A 14,960-nucleotide genomic window follows, 5' to 3' on the forward strand; every position below is an offset into this window, starting at 1 on the left:
TCTCACTAGGCGTAGGAGCACAGCTAACGTTACTTGGGTGGAGTGGCTACTTAGGCGGAGTGATTAGCGCAGCACACGAGACGCCCTGTGGCAGTGTTGCCAACTTAGCGCCTTTGTCGCTATTTTTAGTGACTTTTCAGACCCCGTTAGCGAGTGTTGTTTGGGGAGGTTCTGGGGTAGTCCTACTATGATATTAGACTACATAGCCTATAATAAAATGAATTTTCAAACCTGAACCAAACATATTTTTATTCAAAAATCAACAGTCTGTCATTAATATTTAGTCTGCCACAAAAAAACAACAACATTAAATGAACTCAAATGTCATTGTGACCAAAAAAAAAAAAAAAAAAAATTGTTACATTGCGTAAATCAGACATTTCAGGCTAACGCTATAAGCCTTATGCCAAAATTATTATTATGACGAAATTGTCGGTCATTAAATAAGAAAACTAAATAATTGTGTAGATGATTTGCTTTGTGTAACCCAACATCAGACATTAGGCCGAAGTTTTTTTTTTTGCACACAGTGCCGCGACTAATCAATCACTACTTTACTGGCTGCCTGCACATTCACTGTACTCGCGGCTGCGACAACTCGCACTCGCTTATCAATGCATTTTAATTCGCGCCTACGGTATCTTTGTAGAACTTCAAAAAAAGAAGAAAAAAAAAAAAGATGCTGCAGCCAATGAGCAGCCGGCGGGGGCTGGCTGCAGGACGACTCAACCTCCACAGACAGTTTTTAATGTTTTATCAGACAATAACTACTCAAGAATTTGCTTTAGTATAATTTTCGGGACAATTAGGGCCGGATTCGGGATTCGGGACAACAGCTTAGATTTCGGGACTGTCCCGAATTTTTCGGGACGTCTGGTCAGTGGTCACCCTAGCGTCTACCCTGTTCAGTGAATGGCTGAGAGAGGAGCAGCAGCACGAATTCAGACGTGAATGAGCAGTATTGTTTCCACGGACTTATCACTTATCTTTTGTTTTATATTTAAAGAATTTAGTTTGACCATTTTATTTTATTACTTGTGCTTATCCCTTGTAATACTCACTACCACAGTGCTTTAGTTCACCCAGTTCCCGAACTCTCTCAATTCAGATAATTTTGCACATATAAAAAATAGTCATTCAAGCTCTACTCATTCTATTGTCTGACAAAAAAAATATATAGTAGCCTAAATGAGAACAGCTTTATTGGACATTCGGTTATATTATATTATATTATATTATATTATATTATATTATATTATATTATATTATATTATATTAAAATACAGTATGTGAGCATGATTTTAATGAGAAAAAACATTAGGCAGGCAGAACGCAAGTACGCCGCGATGACGTCATGAATATGCTAATTAACGTATGACGTCATCTAGCGACATTTAGCGACTTAGGAGATGGTCCTCATTGCAGAGCATAAAATCCGGGGGGAGGAGTCGGATAAAATCCAACTCCTCCCACCTTACATACCTAAACCTACCAATCTCCACCCCCTGATCCCTACACCCACCCCTAAACCTACCCATCTCCACCCCTAAACCTACCAATCTCCACCCCTTATATAAGATCCGACTCCTCCCCTCGGATCTTGTGTACTGCATTGAGGAGCTACTGACTTTTAGGGGAGGCGTTAGCTACTTTCCTTTGAAAATAGTTGGCAACACTGCCCTGTGGTGAGGAGCAGAGAGTTCGCTCAGAGTTGGAGCAATAGAGTCAGCAATTACTACAGTAGATAGTAAATTTATAGTTTACAGTCATGGGTGTTCGCTGTATTGTAAAGAGCTGCGACAATAAACAGGGGAGACCAGGTATACTATGATGTTTCATAGAATTCCAACCAAAAACGCTGACCTGATGAATCGATGGCTACTTGTTCTGGGTATAGATCCAAACACACGTGTAAACAGCATCACGAAGTATTTCGTTTGCTCTGAACATTTTACTATAACGTTAGATGACTATTTTGAAAAATTGCAAGTTGCCACACGGACCATGAAACGTGTGCTAAAGGATACAGCCATCCCATCGATAATAAAGACAGGACAAATTGGATCACCAAGTGTTCCGTTATGTTTTGAGATGACTAACATTAGCCATACTGTAACAGTGCCATGCTAATGTAACCTTAGTAGTGACACTATTACGTGAATAGGGGCTCCGTGTATCCCCTTTATTGTTATTATTGTGTTGTCATGACCACACTATGCAATGGCTATACTACACTTTTTACATTTCTCACCTTTATGAGTGACATTCTTAGGTACTCTATAAAAACCCTTTCCCTTTTCTCGATTAGAGTGACTGGAGCAGCCGCAAACTACACAATACATTGACATTTTTTCAGGTGGCAGATTCAGCTATTTCACTTCCTGCCCTCCATCTGAGTTTCGCGCTCTCGTCATGCAGCAGCGTGACGTCATGTGAAAACAACCTAATGACCCTTCGCTAAGCCACGCCCGAAAACCGCCACAGGCCAATCGTGGCTTAGCAACCGTAACTAGGCGCGGGAGGTCTGGCAAGCTTTCGAGCGAGGGAAACATGCCGAAGCGTTGTGCGTATGGATTGTGCAAATCTGATACCCGGTATCCTAAAAGTTTGGACGGGGTGGTGGATTTTGTTCCCTTCCCGAAACCTAAAACCCAAGGGGAGAAATGCCGGGCGTCATTTTCATTTATATAGCGCTTTTAACAATGTAGATTGTTCCAAAGCAGCTTTACATAGGAAATTAAAGTAAAGTGTTTTGGCTTTATAGCAGCTCTAGAATAAAGTTATTGTCCAGCTCGTGGATCAAGCAGTGTGATTAAAGGCAAGACGGAGGCTCACTGACATAATTTAACGTTACTTAAAAATATATTTCAGCATTTTGTTAATCGACGGCCAAACTAGTAACGTTAACGTTAACCCAATCCGATCGCGACTCTCCTCCTGGTGTTAGTTCTAGTAAAAGTAAAAGGTAGTTAGTAAAAGCAGGGAACATCACGGGGCTTGCCGGAGATCTCCAAGGAAAAGGTTGGTATGCAAACTTAATCAGTTCATAACAGTAGTCACTTATACGACCCACGACGTGTGAGCAGTAACGTTAGCCTGGCGCACTACAAATATAAGCGGGAGATCGTTATCATTGCAAAGTGGTCAGGCTTATGTCTTGTGTTTATTCCACAATACATATGGATAAGTTGTTTGATTTATAAATATTAGAATATTTTCACATTTCACTTACCCTGCTGGCTCAATTTGTGTGTTTCCCATTTGAATGGTCAGTGTATGAGGCGGCTGCTGCTTGCGCTGGGACCTAACGTTATAGACTTTAGCTTCAATTTTGATGAAATTATTCTCTAATCGTTTGCATATTATGTGGTGGATATATCCCTCGAATGCATACTGCAGTCTTGTTCTCTCATATTTTCACCTGTTCACCAAAAATGACTAATTATCTCCTTAGGAATGTCTGAAACCAGTGCATACATACTGTAATAGACGTGCCAGGCGCAAAAGCTTGACAGGCGTAGCAACAGTAACTATGGAGGGCTGGGCTTAGCGAAGGGTCAATAGGCTATGTGCACAAGCGTCGCGACGAACTTCCGCTATTGTCAGCTGTCGGCATATCAGTTTCCGGTTTACGGCCGCTTCATCGGCATCCGCTGTAAACAAACAAGATGAGTGCTGCTGTTGTACGAAATAAAGAGATAACTATGTGCGTGACACATCTAAGTTTCTAAGAACTGTAGGTGGATCTTACGGCCGTTTCCCACATACTCCGTGTGTGTGTGTGTGTGTGTGTGTGTGTGTGTGTGGTGCAGGAGCAGCACGCGCTATAGTGCTTCATATATGATGCGTTTGCAGTGAATAACTGATTCACGGCTGTACCACAAACACTTACTATTTTTATTTAAAACCCCGAAGTTACGCTGCAACTTTTATTTAATAAAATGTTTTTTTTTCAGCATTGCGATTCTCTTTGTACACATATAACCTACACTCTTTAATGGACGCATGCACGTTTAAACACAATTTAAACATCGTAGGGCTATTATTCCATGCATTACTTATATTAAGTTGCTCAAGCAAGTGGTCAAATATTTAACTGTAAATTGACAAAAACAGCCGACTCTCATATGCCTTTTCTTTTCCATTTAAATGTTAATCAAATAAATCTTGCATGTCACAAAGAACTTGTTTTTCCACCTCCACGAATGAGACTACAATTTATTTAATTAAACGCATTTATGGTGAAATTACTACATTTTCATGTCAATCTTTGTTAATTTTGACCACGAAACATGCTGTCATTTTAATGCAGCGTTCGCAGCACAGCAGAAATAGACTCGGTGCGGAAACGATCTAGATAAATTGTAATTTGTCAATAAATTGTAATCTCACCATAAATGCATTTAATTATATAGGCCTACTACTATTTTTCACAGTCATCTTTTTACTTTTAGAAGACCGGGGTAAAGCAAGGTAAACTACAATTTACTTCAACAAGGCGCCATATGATCAACACTCTCATTCGTGGAGGTGGAAAAACAAGTTCTTTGTGACATGCAAGATTTATTTGATTAACATTTAAATGGAAAAGAAAAGGCATATGAGAGTCGGCTGTTTTTGTCAATTTACAGTTAAATATTTGACCACTTGCTTGAGCAACTTAATATAAGTAATGCATGGAATAATAGCCCTACGATGTTTAAATTGTGTTTAAACGTGCATGCGTCCATTAAAGAGTGTAGGTTATATGTGTACAAAGAGAATCGCAATGCTGAAAAAAAACATTTTATTAAATAAAAGTTGCAGCGTAACTTCGGGGTTTTAAATAAAAATAGTAAGTGTTTGTGGTACAGCCGTGAATCAGTTATTCACTGCAAACGCATCATATATGAAGCACTATAGCGCGTGCTGCTCCTGCACCACACACACACACGGAGTATGTGGGAAACGGCCGTAAGATCCACCTACAGTTCTTAGAAACTTAGATGTGTCACGCACATAGTTATCTCTTTATTTCGTACAACAGCAGCACTCATCTTGTTTGTTTACAGCGGATGCCGATGAAGCGGCCGTAAACCGGAAACTGATATGCCGACAGCTGACAATAGCGGAAGTTCGTCGCGACGCTTGTGCACATAGCCTATTCCACTACAAAATCACTTACTTGGTGGATAGCTGACCATTAGGGTCACTTGGCATCGGGCGTTTCTTCCAGTTGATCTTGTCACAATGTAACTGGGGACGCGCGCGTTCACGCAGATAGTTTTACCTGGATTTCCAGCAGATGTTGAACGGTGACAGATTCGTCACAGCGAATCTTTCACTGAGCAGATTTAAAAGCTTTCCACGTTATTGGTAAATGTTTGTATCATATTAGGACACTGTTGTTTACTCTGTCGCTGCTCTGCTGAATGTTTCAGACGCATTTAAGGGAAGTTTTAATGTGTTTTAATTTCACGACACAGACCACGCCCACATTATTTTGTTACTCGTTTCAATGAAATTGAATATCTGATGACAACTGTTAGTACATTAAATAAATTATGCTATTGACATTGTTTCTTTGCAGTGCATGTATATTCACAGATTATTGTTATGATGCCAATTTGTGGCTTAATTTAAATTGAGCAGCAATACTGCTGTGGTAAAAGGGATGTCAAGCATTTATTTATTATTTATTTTAATGTTACTGAGGAGGAATGAGTTAAAGCATAAAGCATACAGTAGGCTACACTCCATAAATGTTCCTAAAGAGTGTTGAAAATTGAGAAGCCATAGTTTATGGATCCAGTGAATTACCCACAGCATTTATTCAGGGGAATGTTCAACAAACATATTCATTAGCTAACAGGTATTAAAGTAAAAAAAAAAAGGAAAAAAATAGGCAAATGTGCATGCATGCGGGACAGCTGTATTTGCCAACAGTGGAAGATCTGACCACACAGTCCCACCTTCCAGATTCTGAACATTCAATCTAAAGAAGGGAGAACAAACTATAGACTTAAGTTACATGTTAATGAAGAACAGTTACTTGTTTTGCAATGTATATGTACCGGTATACATTTGTCTTGCCCATTGGCCAGTTTGGCCTTCATACCTATTCTGCTCTCCATCTAATGTAATCATGTTATATTAGTAAATAAATGTCACAGTTGTATTATCTTTTTAAGAACAATTTAACACACCATCACCCTTCATTGTGAAATTTTCACATCTCCTCTTTATATAATCATGCTCCTTTCTTGAGCAGCGATCGGGATATTGGTTATCCTGCAAAGTTTTTGATTTGTCTAACTTTAATTGCATCCATTTGCTGTGGCAGTATATGGCCTAACAACAATGACACTTAATTTATAGACCTTTTAATCTGTTCTTAACGGTTAGCAGACAACAATAATGAAAGCACATGATGTGATGAATAACAAGTAAAGAGAATATGTTAATGAGATTCATGGTACCAGTCAAATGAAGAGAACTGGCATAATTTAAATTTATATTACATAAAAAGATTGTGTCATATTTCTTTTGTTAAAGAGGTCAGCAAAAAAGTAAACAATAAAGCATTTCCTATTGTTGTAGAGAGGGTCAAGCTATTCGTGTGAGGTGACAAATGATTAAGAGGTTGGTGAGTAGGCCTATAAGAATATTAGCCATAGAGAATATCAGTATATATTTGTAATAATTCATTATCACTATATCATATATTTTGCTTATTTCAGTAATACAATTTGTGGTTGCCTTTAAGGTGGACTTTAATCACTAAAGACAAAGTGTTTTCTACATGTCCTATTCACCTTATTCCGCCCCGCCCACTTTTACTTCTGTCCAGTACTTCCGTTGTAAACCAACTTCCGGTTTAGCGGACCCTCATTCAATTTCGAGGAGAACTGCAGAGAAGTCTCACTGATAAAATGTCACATAAGATAAGCTAATTTGTGCCAAATGTGCTATGTACGTGTGTATCAACAGCACAGCAATGCACTGTTTCTCGGGGTAATTTTTAAACGACTTTTACGTGTTTATATGACCCGTCTGCCTGTCTGATCGCAGCCCGGCCGATGTGTAGTGTTTAGCCTACATTAGCCACAAACATCTAATGTTGTAATGGTCTCACTACAGGACACATACACATGCTATACCTTGTTTGAAAGCTATGGTCCTCTAGAATTCAGTCGCTGGATTTATTTTACAGCCATTACTTGTGTTAGAGATCAAACCATAAGAAATTGCAGCTAGCAGTTAGCTAAGCTAACGTTACCCTCTTGTTCATCTAGTTGAGGCTCTACTTTCTTTCTACACCAGTTCGTGGCTATTTTTAGCGCAATTTTCCACCGGACAAAATTGCGATTGTTAACTCATGATTTCTGTTCTGTCTGTGCGCACCAATCTTGCACTTCTATCTACTCCTCAACCAGACCACCTAGAGCAGGGTTCACCAATCTCGGTCCTGGAGGGCCGGTGTCCTGCAGAGTTTAGCTCCAACCCCAATTAAACACACCTGAACCAGCTAATCAAGGTCTCATTAGGCATACTAGAACTTTCAAACAGGTGTGTTGGAGCTGGTTGGAGCTAAACTCTGCAGGGACAGCGGCCCTCCAGGACCGAGATTGGTGAACCCTGACCTAGAGACTTCGGGTTTTCGGCATTATGTTATGTCCTGGAAATTCCAGAAAAAAATCCGTTTTTTGCAAATTTCTCTGCAACCATAATAGCTATCGAGTTGAAACAAATTGCAATCGATAGCTTCTAAAATTTAAAATAATATTAGAAAAAAAGAATTGATCAAAAATCTTTCCTTTATGCTACAAAAATTAATTAAAACTTTATATGAAGAGAAATAAGAAAAATATTGCCTTTTCACCTATAAAACTATTGTTGTATATTTGGAGAAATATATAATTATCATGAGTAATTATCATATGTTACTAAAATATTTCGCCAATACAGAATACAATTCCTATTCATTTTCCACTGAAAATGGAAAAGTGACATTTCTTCACCGAAACTAGTTCTAATAAATGCACGATTTAATTATGTGTGTTTTGGGTGTTATTTTCGTGCGATTTGGGGTATTTTTATATTTTCTCTTTCATTTACTATCTCTTAGTGTTGTGATCCCATGACGTGAGAAAATTGCGCTAAAACACTCACAGAGTTTTTATTACTTGTTTTCTCATCTGTTGGCTATACACTGCAAATGTATCTGGTGATTAAGCAAACAAACTGTGGTGTAATAATGTTTCAAACTTTACATGTCGTAGTGTTTGTGCACATCTTCATAACTAAGTAATAGCTATTAGAAAGACACAGCTATTAAATAATTTGATTGTGGCATTGTTTCAAAAGCTTCAAGTGAAATGTACTTTAGTACGTTGCAGCAGTTGTTAATAACCATAGGCCAACGTATTTGGCTATGATACTATAGTCTATCTACATATATCAAGACAGATAATAACAGATTGGACCAGGGCAAACAAAGCGCTAAGTAGCTAAACCAGGAAGTGAGATTACGCGCATGGCGCCACCCAGTGCTACTTCCGGAATAAGGTGAATAGAGCATCACAGTCCCGCCCACAGCCCGAGAGCGCTTCGGTGCCGGAAGTAAATTTCCCATTCATTTCTCCCATTGACGTTTTCGAAAATCCGTATCTAAAGAGTTTAAGAGCATGTCTGAGGATAACCAGCTACGGCTGAACTCATAGGCATACAACATATCATTTCGAGTGAAAAAACGGCGAGAAAATCCAAAAAAAGTCAAAGGTACAAGACTGTGTACATATTTTCATTTCCGAGCGAAGGAACTACTCATCCCATAAACCACCGCGCCTCACTGAAGTCGACTGAAGCCACAACCGCGAAAGAGCCTTTAGCGACTTTAAAATCTGACGACAGCCACGCGAACTTTTTCTTGTGCCGTTTATAGCAGTTCTTTCAGTAGTAATTGTGTAAATAGACTGGAAAGCATGGCTGGCGGTCCGCGGCTCACGGGTGCAGATCTGGCAGTCCGCGCGGCGTTCTGCTCATCAGTTTCAGCGGCCCACGGGCAGGTTGCTGACAAATGCCTCAACAATTTCCCACTTGTGGTCCATGCTCATTTTATTCATGAAGTTATAGTTCATCCTTAATTTTAATAACATTTAATGTATTTTCTTAATAACAACAAGTGAAAATTAAAAAGTGAAGGTCAGCAAACCAGAAAGTGCATCATATTCAGTTTATTAACTATGGCTCTGGGTATGCCTAAGGTAAATATTGTTTTGACAGTGGCATCATAAAATGCTTGATATGACTCATACCATATGAAGACTCCTCGGTTCAAATGTCACATCAGTGATACCTGCAAAAAAACGCAACAGTTTTTTTTTCTTTTTTCTATTTATCTTGAGTCTTCACGAACTTTCGCGGGGTTTACACGAGCTCCACCAATCAGATGCATCACTGTGGGATTGTGGGATTGTTTAGGATTGTGGGTAATGAAGTTCCTAGGTACTTCTCCAAGACATCGCGAATAAAAGGCATTTATCTCAAAACAAGGTTAGTGCCCCATGAACTTTTGGCGGTTATATGAGCATATACAGTCACTTAGTACAGCCGTAGCTGGTTTTAAGTCTACCATGTATGGTTACGTTTTTATGGCTTATACCCCAACTGTCAATGGAGAAATTGGATTGAATTTTTACTTCCGGCACCGGCTGTGGGCGGGACTGTGATGCTCGCGTACCGCACGATATACGTCACCTTTTCTCATTAATATTCATTAAGCTAGCGACGGTTGCTAGGGGGGTCAAACTCGCGCGTGTCACTCATGCTAGACGCATGTAAACAGTTTACGGACGAGATGTCTACTGAGCTAAACCTGCTAACTCTGTCCGAGAATGATGTCCCCGGTGCCAAATTCACTGGTATAGAAGTAGAAGAACATACAAATATTCAATTGAAGAGATGGCTTGAGTGTAGAGGGCTGAAAAAGACGGGAAAAAGAGCCGACCTGATCCAGAGGTAGATTGTTATCGACAGAATTTCTCCCCCCACTTACGCCACTGACAGTGACATTTTGCAGTTTCAACAAGCTATCTTTTACCACCCTATGTCCTGTCTGGTTGTCTTACGTCTGACAGTTGTTGGGGGTAATTTATATTATTATTATTAATGTATTTATTTTTTGTTTAGCGATCGCTAATGCTACTTGGTCACAACCAACAACACTTAATTTTTAATTAATATCAAATCTAAATTCTCTCAATTATTTTACCCTCCCCCCTAAGGCTGTTTCCTTACTACAGAAAAAGTAAATCTGTCAGATCTAGGGCCTACCTGTAGCATGACCAGGCTTGCTAGAAAAAGGCAGAGGCTGAACATGTCTTACATATTTAAATAAGAGTATTTTAAGAAAGTAACGTTAGGCCTACATATGACTTTTATGATAAATACATGTCATTCAAGGCAGTAGTAGCACCTACAAGTAACTATATATATATATATATATATATATATATATATATATATATATATATATATATATACATACATACATACATATATATATAGAGAGAGAGAGAGAGAGAGAGAGAGAGAGAGTTATTCATTCATTCAAAATAATGTCTAGGGCGTAGACCCATCGTTCACATTTATCCCTCTAGGTTTTTGGCTTCGGGAAACGAATAAAGAATACATCCTTCATATGTGGACGGTCATAGTGTCTGGAGTCGTTTCTGCAAGTTCCATAGCAGCAGTGTTTACTCGGCATGTTCTTATTTGAGGGATAACCGGCAGAAAACAAGCAGTACTAGCATGAATCATAAGCGAGCGCGCTTCTATGTTGACCCCCTTCCGGTTTACGTTGCTGACGTCACGCGGCCTTGCGGTCTAAAAATAGCACTCGTGCGGCACGCTATTGAGAGTGAGGAGTCACGTGCCGACTTGGGTTGATTTGGGCGGGGTCTGAGCCTGTCGGCCATGATGGAAGGAGACGCTATCGGTTGCCAGGGGCAACGCCTTCAGAACTACACAGAAGCGCGACTAAACATTCCAGAGCTCTTTCATTTTTGCGCATTTATTAGGCTATTATTATTAGGCTATTTATTATTTCAGCGGGACACAGACTGATCTACGAATACGAAAAAGAAAAGGAAGAAAGTAAAGCAATGCAAAAAGATAAAGCGAAAGAAAAGGGACCTTACAGGAACAAGCTCACACCAAGCGCAAAACAGCGGTATTTAGAGTATAACATGAGATATAATTCGTCTTGTGTTGACCTAACGGGCGATCTTTGGTCTTGTGAATCTTGTTCCCTGGCCAAACTGAGGGCTAAGTGAAATTTCATAACTTTATATTTAGGCTATTTAACTTTACCGTTGTTGTAATGTTAGACTAGAGCGCTGACTTTGTATGTTTGACTGAATCGTTTGCTTTATTTCTTATTGTATAGCTTCTTGTACTTTTTACTTATAGGCTACTTACTTTTATAATGGCTATTATTGATAAAACTGAAATTCAACAAAAAGAGACAGGGTTTAGTTTAGTTTTGTATTTTTTTTTTTTTTTTTTTATTACAGTGATGATCAGAGTACAAATGCACATACTATATTGCCTGAACCATATTAATAAGTTTAATATTTTTAAAATTTAAACGAAAAGAACAATTTAAATATAACAATTAAAAAAAAAAGTTTTGTTATAAATATGCTAACGTTACATGTAGTGAATATAATAAATATGCGTTGCCTGAACCACATTTGTGTAATGTTTAAGATTTCTTTAAATGAAAACGAAAAGAGGCAGTGTAGTGTTTTATAACATATTTCGTTTTATTGTTGCCTAAAATCTGTACATACAGAGTGAGATAACCGGAGTAGCAGAGCGAGCTGAGTGACGCGCGTCCTCGGGAGTCATTCTCCTGAGCTGGACTTGGCATTTAAGTCCGAACTTTGCGTACTTGCTATTGAGAAATGCCTAATGTCGGCGCTTGGCTTCTTGTGACAAACACTGGAGCAGTTTTTACTTCCAGGCATGGTAAAACAGTGCGGAATTGCGAAAACCTCCTCTACTACCGAGTTAACAACACACCAACATGGCGGATCGAGGGGAGGGGCTCTATACCGTGACGACAACTCCTCACTCTCAATAAGACATATACACAACATTCAAGTTCATGCTCCTGAGCATAATGTACATTTACACATTTGGCAGACACTTCTATCCAAAGTGACTTGCATCGCGTTTCAAAGTACACCTTCACATTTATCAGTTCTTGCTTTTCCTGGGAATCGAACCCATGACTTTGGCGTTGTAAGCACCAACGCTCTACTGTTTGAGCTACAGGAAAGCTCAACACAATGTGTAATTTTATGACCCTACGTGTATAAGCATAGCTGCTTTATGTCCAGGGAAAAGGATACAGAGGCGTCAGAGCTGGTTGTACAGAAAAGAGATCTTAATATAATCAGCAGAGTAAAATAAGCTGATAAGTGTTTTTAAATAAAAAATAATATATCCATTATAAAATTAGGCTATATGCAGATCAATAAATGCAACTTGAAAAAAAATGTAAATGACTTTGAAATTTATGTTTCTTTTAGGTAGCCTAGCTAATTTAATTTATCTACTGTCTGTTGTTATTTGTGATTAGAACTCATGACAACACACTACAGAAAATATGATACAATAATGTTGAGAAGAAGATTCTTACACGTCTTCTGAAGTGCACTGACAAGTCTGTTTGTTCATTCAATGAAACCGAATGCCCCATGTTAACATAGGCGTGGTTTCTGAGCTTGACACTTAAGTATGTTAAACTTATTTGAAATTGCGTCAAATACGCAGGAATATACACTTCAAAAACAAATCGCATTATTATGCATACCAGTGTGTATACAACTGGTGAAACATACGTTTTTAATCATGGATCCGTGAAAAATGGCTGCGACGAATCTGTAGCCGTCTAACATCTGCTGGAAATCCAGGTAAAACTATCTGCGTGCACGCGCGTTCCCCAGTTAACATGATCCCCAGTTGATCCGTAACACCGGGTCATTAGGGCAGAGAAATCTTCCGTGGTAGTGACGCAAATATTTTGATTGTCATCAAGCCTTGACATTGATGGCAATACCCGGTCCCATTCATTACAACAAAGGCACTCGGTTTCTGGCGGCATAGGTTGGCATGTTCCACATTTACACCACCAGTCCGTGTTCGTTCTGATTCTCCCTTCGACATCAATCTGTTCGGCATCTTGTCTTACAGATTCCAAAGTTTGTAACTCCTCGTCTGTGTATTCTGGCTCAAAACTATATGGTTCTGGATCTTGGTTTGATACACAGTAAAATTCCTCTGACAATTCCTCAAAGTCAGCCATGATCACGAGTCAAGTCTAGCTAGTTAGTCACGTTTGTTTTGTTTACGGAACCATCAACAGGGCGTGCTGCGCTACTCAAGCCTACTCCTGGTTTAATCAAAGCCCTGTTTGTGAAACCAGGCCAATGAGTTTTACACTACTGTGGATATATTTTAGAAACATTTTGTTAGATTCAGCCTTAAAAAGCTGCTTCAGCTAGTGTGAAATATGTAGGCTTTCCAGCATGAACTGGACATTTCACATCTTCTTTGGGGGCTTTTGTTTGACTGCATTTCCAGTTGTCTGATTTTGTTTTGCAACTGACTTTAAATTGTGTTGTACAAGGAACAAACTATAATTCAGTTCAGTTCATTTAATTTATTTTGTTCTATCTAGAATAACTGATTAATTAACTGAATGTTACAATGTCATTTTTGTTCTAGACTCTCAGACTGCAGTTTCACAGAAGAAGGTTATAAAGCTCTGGCTTCAGCTCTGAGATCAAACCCTTCACACCTGATAGAGCTGGATCTCACAGGAAATGATCCTGGACAATCAGGAGTGAAGGAGCTCAATGATTTACTACTGGATCAGAACTGTCAACTGAAGACACTGAGGTGAGACATGATAAAATAATACAACATACATTGCATGCAGCCAATTTATTTATAGAAATATTATTTCAATAATACAATAAGCTTCATAATATGTTGTTACATCAAAGTTAATGCATGATTCCACTAAAGTCATGTAAAATGGATTTTGTCATTACACCAAGTTTAGTAGACAATTGAACTGAATCCTGCTTCATCTTCTCTTCTGCAGTGTTTTGAGTTATGATGCAGAGGAAGCCTGTCAGTATGTGACTGGAATTGTGGGTAAAAACCCATTACTCCTGAGAGAGCTGAATCTGAGTGGACATGAACTAGGAGACACACGAGTGAATCAGATCTCTGCTCTACTGCAGGATAAACACTGTCAACTCAACACACTGATGTGAGTATTTCACATGGTTAAAAATAGTATTTTTATTACCTTTAATAGTAATGTTACAGTAGTTGGTAATATTATTTCCTCATTTGATTCAGTCAGGGGTGATTGACAGACACAAAACCACAATAAATTTATTATTAGATTATTCTGATTTCTTTTTTTTTTCTTTTTTTCAGTTAATATTTTTAGTGATTTTCAAATGACAAACTAGCCAGACACGACCAGGGGCGTAGTAAATAACCAAAACAATAACCCCCCAATATTTATAGCCTACCATGTTAATGTAAACATAGAATCAGGCCATTAATTAATTATACATCGCGTGTTCAGAGAATTTATAGGGGAGCGCGGGGCACAACCTAACGCGGGTTTAAATGTAACATGGACTTTTTGCATAGTTATTCAAGGTCAAGCAGGTTGTGTTTCCGGTTATTTTCTCTCGCTGCCAAAAGAAGGCCTACCGCGGATTTGTGGAAAGTTTTGATAAGATTTTGTGGACAAAGAGTGTTTGGATGCAAGTAAATCATTTTTTTTTTTTTTTTTTTCGGTTTCTGAGTTGGTCAGAGACCAAATGATCAAAAACAGCCACATAAACCAAAAAGACTAATGAGAAGAGGAGAAATCATTATCCTGC

The 14,960-nt window shown here is 38.7% G+C and overlaps 1 protein-coding gene across 1 annotated transcript in view; it reads left to right on the forward strand.

The window, feature by feature from the left end:
* The window catches only part of LOC308702146 (uncharacterized protein), a 100,167-nt gene that overhangs the window by 66,843 nt on the left and 18,364 nt on the right, over positions 1-14,960 (forward strand). Inside the window, exons 26-27 of the mRNA XM_081384813.1 lie at positions 13,777-13,950; positions 14,159-14,329. Of these exons, the coding sequence (XP_081240939.1) occupies positions 13,777-13,950; positions 14,159-14,329 (345 nt within the window). The remainder of the gene's footprint in view (positions 1-13,776; positions 13,951-14,158; positions 14,330-14,960) is intronic.

The sequence above is a fragment of the Scardinius erythrophthalmus genome (assembly GCF_964197995.2).
Source record: "Scardinius erythrophthalmus genome assembly, chromosome: 14".
NCBI lineage: Eukaryota > Metazoa > Chordata > Actinopteri > Cypriniformes > Leuciscidae > Scardinius > Scardinius erythrophthalmus.